Consider the following 15,404-nt stretch of genomic DNA (forward strand, 5'->3'; position numbering starts at 1 on the left):
GCATAAACATTATAAGTGTGTGTAGGTATATATGGAGAGCAGATAATCAAGATTTAAATAAGATGGTTAAAAAAAATCAGGATGTAGATTTTTAACCGAAGGATCTACAGTAATGTTCCAAGCTACAACTATGAACAGACTCACTATGATCATTTGTCTGGGTTCTGAAAAACAAAAACGAAAAAACAAAACAAAAACAAACAAAACAAAGTCCAACCAAAACAAAAGAAACAAACCCACAAAAAAAAACCCCACCAAAACCTATACTAGAATATGTGGCAATAATTAATATATTTCTATTGAAAACTGCCTCATGCCTTAAGCTTCTAAAATAAAATCAAGGTCACTATGTGACTAATGATAGCACGAGGAGGAAAAAAATACTGAAAGTAAAACAGTCTTCAGCTGTGGCTTCAGCTATCTCTTAGACTCAGAATTAAGAAGTTAATATCAGATACAACATCTTTTGGCTTGTCAGACCAGTAAGTAATGTTTTGCACTGGCCAAAGGCAGATGAAGAGAAAAGGATTTGAACAAACTCAATGCTGTGACTGGAAGGAAGCACGTGGCTTCCAGGTTTGAGGATGGAGTTAAATGATCGATAACCACCTAACTGGGCAGAAGAAATGGCACCATCGCCACACAGGCTCACTTCTCCTTGCCCCCCAAACCAACAGTAGTTAAAATAGCAAAAGAAACAAAAGGGGGGGGGGAGTTTGATTCTTTAGAGCCAACTATGAAAGAGGTCAGCAATATATTAACAGCAGCAATGGACAAGGAAGAGCAAAAGAGTGGATGAAAGAATCTTGCTGGAAGTTTGTTCGTCTGCTTCTTTCTGCAGGAGCCAGAATAGTGCAACTGGCTCTTTGGGAGTTTCAGGTGCATGTGTCTTATTTCCTTAGCTCTGTCACAGTTAAGAGTGCAGTCTACCCGAGGACTCTATAACCATGTGAGAAAGCTTTCTTTATCTAGCTTAGTGGCTGCCAGCACAGATTCCATGTCATTAAGGATGTCGGAACTCAGAGCTTCCTGAAGGCTGGGCATCAGCTCCTCTCCTTCTATGTTCATTCCATCTCCCTCCAGAGTGCCAAGGTCCACATTTGTTCCTGGAATGGCTTCCAGGTAGTCTGGGAAGCGGTTTTGCTGTGAGGGCAGGGTACTTTGGTTGATAGTATCACCTAGAGGGAACCAAGGGAGACCGTAAGTGAGGTCCTTCCAGAAAGGCTGCTGGGGGGGCCCTGCCACCCAGCACAGCAGTAGCAGGGAAGGAAGCATATGGACCTCCCAGACCAAGGTTCAGAACTGATTCCAGCCCAGCCACCCACAAATAATCTCATGTTTACAGAAACTTTCTTTTTTAAACTTGACTTATCACTAGTTTACTTTTGCTCCAGCATTGTTCAGATAGTGATCAAAAAACCTGAAGAGGAACATGGTAAAGGGTGTGCGTGGGGATGGAACTCCTTGAAAATTTATAAATCACAAAGAGAAAGAACAAGTACAATAAATCACAACATCACCTGTTACTTCTCCAGAAGTATCAACCTGGCTAATCCTTCATAATACTTTGGGGGAAATACTAAAGCAAAAGAACTGTATCAGTCTACCTTAGTTATTCAGAATAAAAAAAATAAGCAAAATATAGTCTCCAGACATGCTTGCATAAACCCATCTTGCTAGGTTTTTCTTTTTTAATGTTTTTCCAGCTGACAAGAACCTTAGCTGCACCAGGATTTTAAAAAACATTAACACGGGCCCAGAGAAATAGCACAGCGGCGTTTGCCTTGCAAGCAGCCGATCCAGCACCAAAGGTGGTTGGTTCGAATCCCAGTGTCCCATATGGTCCCCCGTGCCTGCCAGGAGCTATTTCTGAGCAGACAGCCAGGAGTAACCCCTGAGCACTGCTGGGTGTGGCCCAAAAACCAAAATAAATAAATAAATTAATTAAAATAAAATAAAATAAAAAACATTAACACTCCTTGGGGCCAGAGCAATAGTACAGAGGGGAGGGCACATGCCTTGCACATAGTCAACCTGGGTTTGATCCCCAGCACCTTACATGGGTGCCCTGAGCACTGCCAGGATTAACAACTTCTGAGCTCAGAGCCAAGAGTTAGCACCGAGTACTGTTGTGTATGACCCAAAAACCAAGAACAGGAGTAAAAAAGAAATAGAAAATTAATACTACTAAAGCCTGAATAGACCATGTTTACAGGAAAAATAACCTTTTATAATGAAATACTACAGGAGAGTACAGAAAAGAAACTGGGGATAAGAAGCTCTGAATAAGCTGAGTTTGTCTTCTAACGATATTTAAGATTTAGAAAAGCAGAAAGGAGATGTCACGAATTTGGCAAGGAGACTGGCCAAATAGTGTCAGAGCTGTCCACCACAGAAGCAGCTAACATGGTGAGCCCATTTGTTTCCCTGATCATTCATGCCCTGTGAGATGCCAGAGTGATCAACAAATGGCACGGGAGCCAGGAGGGAGGTTCTGGGAATGTTTATCAGAACTCCACAGCCAGGCACGCACATCTCAGCTCCCTCAGGACCCTTGTAGCAAAGCTACTTTAACAGGTGGAATCCACCACTTAACCTTTTAGATGATTTTCTAAGTCCTGTGACATCTAAGTTGATCCAAAAAATCCTCAGAGAAGAAAAATAGACACTGACTCATATATGAAATCTCTCTGAAAAGAGAACAGGCTCTTAACGAAACTCCTAACCAAGCCTACAATTGTCTGGTTAATTATCTGGGGGGGTAGGGTGAAGAGAGGGAAGTGAGCCACAACCACAGCAGTCTTTATAGCTCACTCCTGGCAGTTCTTGGGGGTTGGGGGACCTTAGGGAATGACAGGAATTGAACCAGGGTTGAGCGAATGCAAAGAAAGTGCCTCACCTGCTGTTCTATCTCTCCAGTCCCCACCTCAAGCATCTAGAATGCTAAAGTAAGTCATGCTAACCATTTTGCTTCAAACAGAGTTCAGAGAACCATGCTGGGGGGAGGGTACTGAACTTGCCAATTTCCACACAGTAAAGAAGAAGCTGACTCGTTCTGAACTGAAGCTACTCGGATTTCAACTGTGTTCTTCTGTATAACCTTTTGCTCACAACAGCTTCTTAGACCTGGAGACCAAATGAAGTTTGGAAGCAGGATCCACACCGACCTGTATCCATCTCGTCCACACTGTTCAAGAAGTCGTCTGGGGTGCGTGGGACACTGTAGCTGCTCATGCTCAGCCCGCTGTCTGTGCTCTCATCCCGGGAGTGGTAGGTGCCACTGCAAAGAACCATAGCAAAAACAGGTTCAGTGTGCTGAGAAAGCGGCAGGATTCTCGAAGAGGACTAGTCCGCACTCCTGGCACTGATTCGGATCCCGATGGAGTGCGGAGGAACTGCTCTAGCACGAGTCAGTCCTAAGTGAAGCCCAGACTCACTCCTAAGATTCTGGTCTTGGTGGTAAGATGGGCTAAGAAGAAAGAAGCTCCATTTCTTCTCATCCCAGATGCTACATTCTCTGGAATGTCACTAATATCAGCAGACGGGGGTCTATGTACACAGTTAACAACAGGGAGAGGGGTGTACACAGCTAATGTGGGTCAAAGTATTGATTCACCAAGGGCTGGAAGCAGAAGCCTGAGGGAAAACAAACCCAGGTGGGGGCTAAGACGAGTCCTCGGTGATTTAGGCGATTTAGGCTTGAGGCCCAGCTCTTAGGCAGGGTTTTGGCCAAGGGAAAAATCAACCCAAAGCAAAACAGCAGAATTCAGCATTGACTGGGCCTGTAGACAAATCACTGCCAGTCTGTTCGAGGTCCTTATTTCCGGGAAGGTATAAGGGTTGGGGTGGTGCCCAAACATCCCAGCATTAAAGCCTGGAAGAAAAGGGAAAACAAAACAAAACAAAACAGGCCAGAGACATAGCATGGAGGTAGGGCGTTTGCCTTGCATACAGAAGGACGGTGGTTCAAACATCAGCATTCCATTTGGTTCCCCGAGCCTGCCAGGAGCGATTTCTGAGCATAGAGCCAGGAGGAACCTGAGTGCTGCCAGGTGTGACCCGAAAACCAAAAAAAAAAAAAGCCACTTAAAAACAGCAAAATGACATGGCACACACCTTGAGTAAAACATGTGCCAAGACAAATCTTTGCTTTAGGATAAAGGAAAACATTTCGGGATTTACATAAAAGCTAGGCAAATATCAGTATATAACTGTTATAAGCAGAACTTTTCTCATAACACACATAACTAGCTGGTAGTAGCGATAAAATCTGAAGTTCTATTAAGTCTAGAAAATCAGGTAGCAAAATGTACAAAATCAAATGCTGTTCTAATGGTGGCTGACCAATGTTCTTTCCCCATGGCAGGCTCATACATTCCGATAGTAGTTTGGCTTACATGAAACTTAAAAAGAAAAAGGATGAAGTTTTAAAAACACCTTTAATACATCTGTCCAAGGTTGAAGCTCTGTTTCTTTCCTAATCAATGTCTTTTATTTTTTAAGTGCAACACCAGGCATCCCATCAGGTCCCCAACCACTACCAGGAGTGATCCTTGAGAGCAGTGGGAAGAACTCATGCAGTGCCAGGGGCAAATCTAGGCCTCACGCATGCAAAGCATGTATTCCAGCCTGTAAAGCCATCTCTGCAGCCCCTAAAGAATTCCTTCAGTGTGTTATTTAAAAATGAATGGTGGAGGGCCTGGAGAGATAGCTCAGCGGCGTTTGCCTTGCAAGCAGCCGATCCAGAACCGAAGGTGGTTGGTTCGAATCCTGGTGTCCCATATGGCCCCCGTGTCTGCCAGGACGCTATTCTGAGCAGATAGCCAGGAGTAACCCCTGAGCAGCAAGCTGGGTGTGCCCCTCCGCCCAAAAATGAATGGTGGGGCTGAGAGACAGTATAGCGCAGTTGTTCCTCAAACTATGGCCTAAGGGCCACATTGTATTTGTTCCCATTTTTTCTTTCTTCACTTCAAAATATAAATATATGCAGTGTGCATAGGAATTTGTTCATAGTTTTTGTTTTACTATAGTCCAGCCCTCCAATGGTCAGAAGAACAGTAAACTGGCCCATTCCAAAAGTTTGAGGACCGGGCCAGAGAGATAACATGGAGCTGTTTGCCTTTCATGCAGAAGGTCATCGGTTCGAATCCTGGTATCCCATATGGTCCCCCGTGTCTGCCAGGAGCAATTTCTGAGCATGGAGCCAGGAGTAACCCCTGAGCGCTGCCAGGTGTGACCCAAAAACCAAAAAACCAAAAACCAAAAAAAAAAAAAAGAAGTGGGGTCCATAGTGACAGTACAGCAGGAAGGACATTTGCCTTGTGTGTAGCCAACCCAGGTTCAATCCTAGCATTCCATATTGTTCCCTGGGCATCCGATTTCTGAGCAGTGTCAGGAAATAACCCCTGAGCAGAGCAGGTATTGGCCCCCCCTCAAAAATAACAACAAACAAATCCACAAACACACACACACACACTCACACACACACACACACACCACACCAGAAAGTTTTTGTTCCGTATTTAAAACTCGGGGAAAGCCCTTGTTTTATAAATAGACAACAATGAATCTTATTCATGCCTTATTATTAAATGGCATTCTAGGACAGAGAATATAACCTGTTTCACCTGCTCAGTTTCTGAGTAGTATTTTTCTTTTTCTTTTCTTTTTTTTGGGCCAACCCGGCGGTGCTCAGGGGGTTTCCTCCTGGCTGTCTGCTCAGAAATAGCTCCTGGCAGGCATGGGGGACCATATGGGACACCGGGATCGAACCAACCACCTTTGGTCCTGGATTGGCTGCTTGCAAGGCAAATGCCGCTGGTGCTATCTCTCCGGGCCCAGTATTTTTTTCTTTTCTTTTTAAATTCATCTATAATAACATTTTTGTGATCTGCCTGAAAGCCAAGATTTGTGTAAGTCACTAAAATGCACCCTGACACCATGCATTTTCAAACACTGCTCGCATTAATTCAATTTGGGGGTGGGGGTTTTGGGTCACACCCAGCAGTGCTCAAGGTTAACTCCTAGCTCTGAGCTCAGAAATCACTCCTGGCAGAAATGGACCATATGGGATGTCGAGATTCAAACCACCATCCATCCTGGATCGACTGCGTGCAAGGCAAACACCCTACTACCGTGCTATCTCTCCAGCCCCTAATGCAATTTTGTTGTTGTTGTTTTGGTTTTTGGGTCACAACCGGTTGCGCTCAAGGGTTACTCCTGGCCCTGCGCTCAGAAATTGCTCCTGGCAGGCATAGGGGACCATATGGGATGCCAGGATTAGAACCACCGTCCGTTCTATATTGGCTGCGTGCAAGGCAAACGGCCTACTGCTATGCTATGTCTCTGGCCCCTAATGCAATTTTTTTTAAGAGGCACAACTTTCTGCTTTATCTCCATGAACTAAATAGTTATGTGGCCTCATGGTGCCCACTCTTGCAAATTCCCCAGTGATTTCTGCAGTACAACGCTGAGCTTGGTAAAAGCAGCAGCACTCTCCTGCCATCACAGAAAGGCATTCGTGTTCCTTCACATCCTAAAATTCAGAAGAACTACTGGACGGTGCCGGGCTGGAGAGTGTCCCTATGAGTTTGGGCAGAGCTGCTTCCTCTTCCAGGAGCTAGCCTGTAATCCCCCCCGCTTCGGACCTGTACCTGCAATATACCCAGAGATTTGTTTATTATAGCTCAGAGTTGGGGGTCACACCAGATGTTCAAGTAACTTATTACAAGGACAAAACGAATTAATCTCCAGGCCTACATTTTCTTCAGCTACTGGGCACAAAATCACTTCTTACTGACCTGTTAAGGAAAGGATCTGAGCTGTTGGTCGTCATTTTCTCAATTCTGAGACATCCCCAAGAGAGGACACTGGATCTGTGTCCCTCCATCTTGCTCCAGTTGTTGGTAACTGGCTACGGGAGAGCTAATTCCTAAGGGAAAAGGGGGAAATCAGTTCATGGGATTAACAATTTTATTGTTTAAAAATAATAAAACCTTACGATAACCAGAAATATATAAATTTGAAGGTGTTAATATATATTTTAAAGCTAGTAACTTTTCCCAGTCAGAATAACCAAGCGCTTCTAAGTTCTAGTTTCAAATTAGTGAAGGAATTATGTGAATGTTAAAAGTCAGCCCATCCTGACGGAAACTGGAAACTTCATCTCCCCTCCCTCCCAGCTTAGTCCTCAGACTATATGGCACACTGCTCCAAAGCCCTCCTTTCCATGAACTCCAAGTCTGTTAGTAAACCATCCTTCTTAAAAGTGGTTCTGCTATTATGTTGTTCCAGTAGAGCGGACCAGTCCCATTCCGGACCATTGGAGTGGCTTTGTCTGTAAGGTCTTGGTGTTGCTGGTGGTCCCATTCACTTAAGGTCCAGTCCCTGTGGGTGCAAGGGATTGAATGAATATGCATGTCAGGCAAGCACTCCTGCCTTTGAGCCACTTCCCTGGCTCCCTTGCACTTTTTATTTTTTTCTCATCAACTCTCACACACTTGTGAATGTTTAGCACCAACAATACAAATAAAATAGGAACCTGTGATCATTTGGTTGTGCAATACCAACCCCAGTGGCCTGTGGAGTTGGGACAGCTGTGAGGGTCATACTGACTCAGGGATTTATTGAGACAGACATCAGGCAGTTTTTTGCTGTCTCCCTCTTCTGGCCAACCCACCACACCCCACATACTAACCTCTTCTGCCACCCCCGCCCAGCTCCTCCCTGCTCCCCACTCCCAGAGCTCACAACATGATCTGTTCAAACACCCAGGCTTCCATTCTTTGCCTTTACTTAGCTTTCAGTGACCAAAGTCTCAGCTGCCCCTGAAAGCCTCCCAACCCACCCATCTATACACAGTCCTAATACTTGTAGTCACCAGTGGCTTCTAGGGAAACAAAGCCAGATTCTCTCAGCTCTGTGCTCCAGCCCTGAACAAATCCTCCCTCAGGAAAATGCCTCCTGGATATACTCTCTCCTTATTAAAAGTCCCATTTTCTTAACTAGGTGACTATGACAGAAACATTATGTGGGTCCCGGGATAGAAGAGAACAGTATCTCTGTGACTCTGAGAGTTGGTGCAGAGGGATAAAGCACTGGTCTTCTCATGCAGCCCCGAGTCAAGTTCAATCCCGCAGTACTGCTAAATGGTCCCCCACGCAGCATTTTCTTTTAGTTACAAATGCGAAAAATCAAAAGTATACTTCCTTGAGCCTTCGAACTATACCACAGCAGCTGTTTTCAGTTCAACACAGTTGTTGATAGCAAATATGATGAGATCATTCACGTTCTTACATCATCTAGCGTTATTATTGTTTATTCTGGAGCCACCCAGTGATAATGCAGTGTCACTCCTGGCTCAGCACTTCATGGTGCTTGGGGGACTACATGGAAGGCCAGGGAGCAAAACCAGGTTGGGTGTATTAAGGTAAAGAAGCCTTACTTAAAGTTCTCCAGTCCCAACTATTTTAACATCTAATATTATTTTATTTTTAAACATTAAAGTGGATGACCCTTATGTAATAGCTCCTTTGACATCTAAATCTCAATGACTTTTTTAATTGGTTTTGGGTCATACCTAGCAGCACCCGGGTTCCTCCTGGCTCTACGCTCAGAAATTGCTCTTAGTGGGGGCAATTTCTGAGCTTAGAGCCAGGAGTAGCCCGAGTACTGCCGGGTATGACCCCAAAACGAAAGAAGGGGAGGGGAGGGGAAGAGAAGGGAAGGAAGGAAGGAAGGAAGGAAGGAAGGAAGGAAGGAAGGAAGGAAGGAAGGAAGGAAGGAAGGAAGGGAGAAAGAGAGGAAGGAAGAAAGAGAAAGGAAGGAAGGGAGAAAGAGAGGAAGGAAGAAAGAGAGAGAAAGGAAGGGAGAAAGAAAGCGGGAGAGAGAAAGGAAGAAAGAAAGAAAGAAAGAAAGAAAGAAAGAAAGAAAGAAAGAAAGAAAGAAAGAAAGAAAGAAAGAAAGAAAGAAAGAAAGAAAGAAAGAAAGAAAGAAAGAAAGAGAGAAAAGAGAAAAGAGAAGAGAAGAGAAGAGAAAGAGAAGAAAAGAGAGAAAGAAAGAGAGAAAGAAAAGAAAGAAAGAAAGAAAGAAAGAAGAAGAAAGAAAGAAAGAAGAGAGAAAGAGAAGAGAAAAAGAGAAGAAAGAGAGAAAGAAAGAAGAGAAAGAGAAAAGAAAGAGAGAAAGAAAGAGAGAAGAAAGAGAGAAAGAAGAAAGAAGAGAAGAAAGAAAGAGAGAAAGAGAAGAAAGAAAGAAAGAAAGAAAGAAAGAAAGAAAAGAAAGAAAGAAAGAAAGAAAGAAAGAAAAGAAAGAAAGAAAGAAAGAAGAGAAGGAAAAGAAAGGAAGGAAGGAAGGAAGGAAGGAAGAAGGAAGGAAGGAAGGAAGAAGGAAGGAAGAAGGAAGGAAGGAAGGAAGGAAGGAAGGAAGAAAGAAGAAAGAAAGAAAGAAAAGAAAAAGAAAGAAGAAAGAAGAAAGAAAGAAAGAAAGAAAGAAAGAAAGAAAGAAAGAAAGAAAGAAAGAAAGAAAGAAAGAAAGAAAGAAAGAAAGAAAGAAAGATTGATAGATAGATATTGCTCTTGGCAGGCTCGGGACCGTATGGGATGCCAGGATTCAAACCGCCATCCTTCTGCATGCAAGGCAAATGCCCTACCTCCATAATCTCTCTCTGGCTCCTAGGTCTCAATGACTTTTATCTCCACCCACTTAGCTACTAACCTGACAAAAGTGAAACTTCTTTTTTATTTGGGGGCCACATTTGGCAGAGCTTGAGGCTACACAAATACCAACCACATCATCATGGTCTTCCCTCTGTTCCTCAATCTTGCAAGCAACTTTTGAACCAATTTTACACACAAAATTCCCATTCACCTTTCTCCAACCTCAGGGGACACTAACTCCTCCTTTACCTCCTATTCCTCCCCACAGGGGCTCTTCTGCAGTCTTCTCTCTCCCTCCCTTACTGGGGGTTAATCTGCTGAACTATGTACCAGCATCTCTCTCGAATCTATACCTGTGGCTGGAGGAAGAATCCTATATATATCTACTCACTTAAAGGATTCTAGGGGCCGGGAAGGTGGCGCTAGAGGTAAGGTGTCTACCTTGCAAGCGCTAGCGTAGGATGGACTGTGGTTCGATCCTCCAGCGTCCCATATGGTCCCCCCAAGCCAGGAGCGATTTCTGAGTGCTTAGCCAGGAGTAACCCCTGACATCAAACGAGTATGGCCCAAAAACCAAAAAAAAAAAAAAAAGAAAAGAAAGAAAAGAATTTTAGGGCTGTAGTGATAGCATAGTGGGTATGGTTGTTTGCCTTTCATGTGCCTGGCCCATGTTTGAAGCCTGGCACCCTAAGTGGAACCCTAAGCCCTGCTAAAGCGCCCTCTGAGCAGAGAGCCAGGCAAGAGGAAACCCTGATCACTGTCAGGTATGGCTCCCAAACAAAAACAAAAATTTTAACTCAAACCCAGAAAATCCCAACCTGGAATTGATGCTTGAGTCTTATTTTCATCTGCTCCAACTGACATCTCTCAATCATATGCCATCAGGCAATATCTACACTTCAGCTCTTGTTCCTTCCTGACAATTGCCCCCCCCCCCCCAAGTTCTTCATATACCTTTAAGAACTGCTTTGGTCTCAGAAAATTGCCTTCCTCTCGCTGCTTCCTCAAGATCCCCATGCGAATCCATTTAATTCATTTATCTTGGACTCCTTTGAGCCATCTAACCTTGACAAATGAAAAGTGAGTCAAACTCATGGCCGCAAATGGCCCTTCGTACAACATTTTGTGGCCCTGTCCTAGAGGAATCTTTTTTGTTTGTTTGTTTGTTTTTTTTAGTTGTTTGGGTCACACACCCCCAACGTTCAAGGCTTACTACTGACTTTGCACTCAAGGATCACCCTGACTTTGCCTCCTGCGGCCCCCAGGTAAATTGAGTTTGAGACCTCTGCTCTAAGGAGATGAACTCACTACAGACCTGACCCCTTTCTTCTCTCTGGGAGTGCCATTATGCACCTCCTTTTCTGGAGAAGATCCTTCCCTCCCTCCCCTTCCTTCCTCCCTTCTGTTGGTTTTTTTGGCCACAGGTGGTGGTGCTCAGTAGTTACTCCTGGCTCGGGGAACATATGGGATGCATGGGATCAAACCAGGGTCAGCTTCATGCAAGGCAAATGACCTACTTCTGTGCTACCACTCCAGCCCCTACAGAAGCTTTTCTGCTACCTTCAGGATGGTGGTCTCCTGGCCCTCCAGGTATGGACCTCTAACAGTCCTGAGCTATGCATGAGACACAGCAGTGTGCTCACTCTCCCATTCTGAAGGAATGCTGCACTGCAAACAGAAATCAATAGCTCTGAATATTCACTATAAGCAACTTGTATTGTTACTAAAATACTTACATATTAAAATATAAAGATGAAAACAATAGAAATTAATAAGTAAAATAAGGCTTTTGAGGGTTCTGTGATAAAATCCAAAGTCTTTGAAAATATGGGGAAAACTCTTATTATCTTAAAAAAGTACCTCATGGGACCAGAGAGATAGCATGGAGGTAAGGCATTTGCCTTTCATGCAGAAGGTCATCAGTTCGAATCCGGCTTCCCATATGGTCCCCCATGCCTGCCAGGAGCAATTTCTGAGCATGGAGCCAGGGTTTTCCCCCTGAGCACTGCCTGATGTGACCCAAAAGCCACAAAAAAAAAAAAAAGGCAAAACAAAAAGTACCTCACTGCTTTTTATCAAAGAAAGCACCAAATTAACTGGCTATAATTTTTGTGTCCCTTTCCTAAGCTTTTTATTTAGCCTTTGTGATAAAAATTCCCATTTTTTCCAAAATCATTTTGAGGCTAAAATTGATTTTCATGTGCAGACTCTCCACTTTTGTTACTTGCTCCTGTTACATTTTGATTGTTCAAAACAACCAACATGTTTTTTTTTTTTTTTGTTTTTGTTTTGGTTTTTGGGCCACACCCGTTTGACGCTCAGGGGTTACTCCTGGCTATGTGCTCAGAAATCGCCCCTGGCTTGGAGGGACCATATGGGACGCCGGGGGATCGAACCGCGGTCCTTCCTTGGCTAGCGCTTGCAAGGCAGACACCTTACCTCCAGCGCCACCTACCCGGCCCCTATTTTTTATTTTTTTGTTCTTTTCTTTTTTAGTTTACTTTTTTGCTTTTTCTAACAAATGATTGTTTCTACTTTCAGCACTCATAGAACTGACTTTGAACACATTTGCAAAGAAAGGTAACACAGAAATATGAATAAGAAAGCAAATCACTGCAACTGTGTCCCAGGAGTTATGGGAACACATATCTCCTGCTAAAAGGGTTCCCAAGAATTCAGTGGGGGCTGTGGCCTTCTACTACCAGCCCTTTGGACTGGTATTGTTCTAAGGTGTGCGACTTGGCTGAAACCCATTGACCTAGCTTGCACCGATCTGATTGTCAGGGGGAAATGCCACTTTACTATTGCTGGTGGTGGTGGAAGGAATTTAGTATTTCCAACAAAACAGGGAAGACTATGTGATGAAAACATATGGAGTGTGGTATGGTCAAGATGCAAATAATAACCTCACAGATTATAGACACCACACCCCTGGAGTGATCTGCACCACTTTAAAGTTTTAGTTACAACAAACAATAGAGTAAAGCCAAAGCAATACTCCAGTAAGTTTACTCAAGTATAACAAGTATAAATCAATCTTTACTCATGTATAATAAAATACACATGATTGTAAATGAACTATAGCTATCCAAAAGGGGGGACCTGCACACTGAAGTATGTACTAAAATAAAACACAAGTCATGAAGCTGGCCTGGTGGCCCCTTCCCCAGGCCAATGATCTGTAAGTTATTATTTCCACATACTGTGAGCATAATTGATCACACTCAATAGAGAGTGAAAGCCTCTGCTTTGCTATTTTATGTCTTGAAGTACAAGAGATCAGAATAGAAGGCCTCATACATGCAAAACCAGTGCACAACTGATGGTTCTTTGCTTAGCTATTTTAAAAGGATGGGGACACGCACACACATTCACCATGTAGGAAGTAAGCCAACCTTTCCTCCACATCCCACACACCATGGAGAAAATAGGCCAACCTTCCCATTCCTTTCCTTAGCACGTAACTCTGGAGTTCGGTAGAATATAGAAATAGCAGCTTCGACCCACAAAAATCCAACCAAGCAGCTAACTTTGAGAACAGTTCAGAAGTGATACGGAAAATTTGGACTTGTTTATCATGGAGCCAGAGCTACTGAAAGGCCCATAAGGCAATTCTGCTTTTGAGAATCTTCACTCCGGCATGCCTACCAGGCCCACTGTGGCTTCAGCACAGAAATTCCTCATGTTCTTAGTAAAGAATTGTAGATGTGTGAGTGAATATACTACAAGAAACTGATGATTCTTAGAAGTAAAATATTCAAAACTTCTACAGAGATGTGTAAATTATTTGTTCATGACTCTAAAGAAAAATAATTGTTTACTAAAGAGAAGCATAAAATGAGGTAACCTTATTTTAAATAAAAAGTATATTGCACATAAATACTGAATTATACATTAAAAATAATCTAGTACATACTATCCATACCTAAACAGAATAATCCTATCCTACTGCAATGCTTATTGAAACACATTTTGCATAAATATAAACATTACTTTGTAATAGGGTAAGTATGATATAGTTGTTTTAAAAATAAGCTTTGATTGGTGGAGAATTTGTGTAGTGGAGAGAGCTGCCTGCCAAACGTGCAGTAGAGTCGACCCTGGGTCATTCCTGGCACCAAAAATGGTTCCCTGAACACCACCAGTAAGATACTTGGGCTAGAGCCAAGAGGAAGCCCAGAGGACCACCAGTTGTGCCCCTGCCCCCCAAATAAGAGAAAAAACAAAACAGTCTCGGGCTAGAGATAACTCAGTGAATTGTATGTAACAGGTTGATCAAACTATGGGCAACATGCAGCCCACTGAGGACATTTATCCAGCCTGCATGGTGTTTTTGCCACTGCTGCTTGTCCTGCTTAGCGGCCCATAGTGCGCATGTGTGGAATGTGCACCGCACTCTGACAACTCCCCTCCTTCTCTTCGTCTCTCGACTCCTTCCCTCAGTCTCGGCAGAGGGTCCTCAAACTACGGCCCGTGGGCCACTACTGTTGAGTTTATTTTTTAAAGTGTAGTTCAGCCCTCTGTCTGAGGGACAGTGAACTGGGGTCCTGTTTAAAAGTTTGAGGACCCCTGGGAACAAGCTGGAGGCCTGTTCAATTCCTAGCACTGCATATAGTCTCACAAGCACTTCCAAGGAGGATATTCCATACTCCCGCTGTGAGTCATCCCAAAACGGGGCCCCCAAAAACAATCAATGGGAATACAGTTGGGTAGCTTACAAAATTCAGTTTTAAAAATTCATACTGAATATTTATATCTATCGTAAAAAAAGTTTTTCTCCTGAACACATGCCTAAAATTAGAATACTGAACTAAAAATATGTTTGTTAAGCTTCTTTTTACCAAAGGTAGTTAGAATAGTTCGAGAAGTTCAAAAGTTCTGAAGAAGCAAGGCAATTTATAGGGAAGGTCAGCACAATAATTTAACTCCGCTTTCTGTATTTTAAAGGTCAAATAGGTTCCTTCAGAGCATGACTTCTTCTAAATGAAGTCCGTAATTTTTAGCTCACTTTCCTCTGTAATAATACCAAAAATGTGGTGGCTTTTCCCATGAGCTTTTGTAAATATGAACTAATCTGGACTACTTTGGAGACAGAGATATCTACACTACAGTACAACTGATAGTCTCAACTAGTGCTCTACTAGAGGGAAGTGAGTCCAGGGATTGTATGAAGAAAAGCAATGAGCCTGTCTGCTGTGTCAGAGATGACTTTTATGGCCTCAGGGCTAGGGTCAAGCATTTCTTCTCATTTAAGTAACATCATTAATTCTTCAGAGGATATAAGATACTGGACCTAACATAACTATCTGCTTTGGAGTGTTAGTATTTTGGTCCCGCATACGAAATGATGCTTTGGATCCTATCAGTTTAGAAAAGAGGAAAAGGCTGTAAAATTCGTATGGAAGCATTTGGACATTTCTAGGTTATTAAATTCTCAGGATACACAAGAGAAATGAAAGCATATTTTCACATGCTGTTAAAATTTAGAAACAAGTCAAATGGCTATCAAGAGGTCAAGGGCTAAGCAATGATAGTATCCCTAGAATGGAATATTAACAAAAAGAAATGAACTATAAATACAACCTGAATTAATGAAACCATTGTAAGCAGAAAAGGTGGTATTTCATTTATTCAAAATTCCACAACGTCATGTCAACTTTGGGGTAGAGGGGTTACTGAGTCACACCCAGTTGTGCTCAGGGACACCTCCCGACTCTACTCCTCAGGGGACCCTGAGATGCCAGAGATCCA

At 43.2% G+C, this 15,404-nt stretch overlaps 2 protein-coding genes across 3 annotated transcripts in view; one reads left to right on the forward strand and one right to left on the reverse strand.

The window, feature by feature from the left end:
- The window catches only part of TMEM123 (transmembrane protein 123), a 639,759-nt gene that overhangs the window by 83,505 nt on the left and 540,850 nt on the right, over window positions 1-15,404 (forward strand). The gene's annotated exons all lie outside the window — the stretch shown is intronic.
- Window positions 265-15,404, reverse strand: part of YAP1 (Yes1 associated transcriptional regulator) — a 101,778-nt gene continuing 86,638 nt past the window's right edge. The window contains 4 exon segments of the mRNA XM_049778608.1: window positions 265-1,178; window positions 3,168-3,280; window positions 6,801-6,845; window positions 6,847-6,913. Coding sequence (XP_049634565.1) covers window positions 940-1,178; window positions 3,168-3,280; window positions 6,801-6,845; window positions 6,847-6,913 — 464 coding nt within the window. The 3' untranslated portion in view covers window positions 265-939.

This window comes from Suncus etruscus, chromosome 8 (assembly GCF_024139225.1).
Source record: "Suncus etruscus isolate mSunEtr1 chromosome 8, mSunEtr1.pri.cur, whole genome shotgun sequence".
Classification (NCBI taxonomy): Eukaryota; Metazoa; Chordata; class Mammalia; order Eulipotyphla; family Soricidae; genus Suncus; species Suncus etruscus.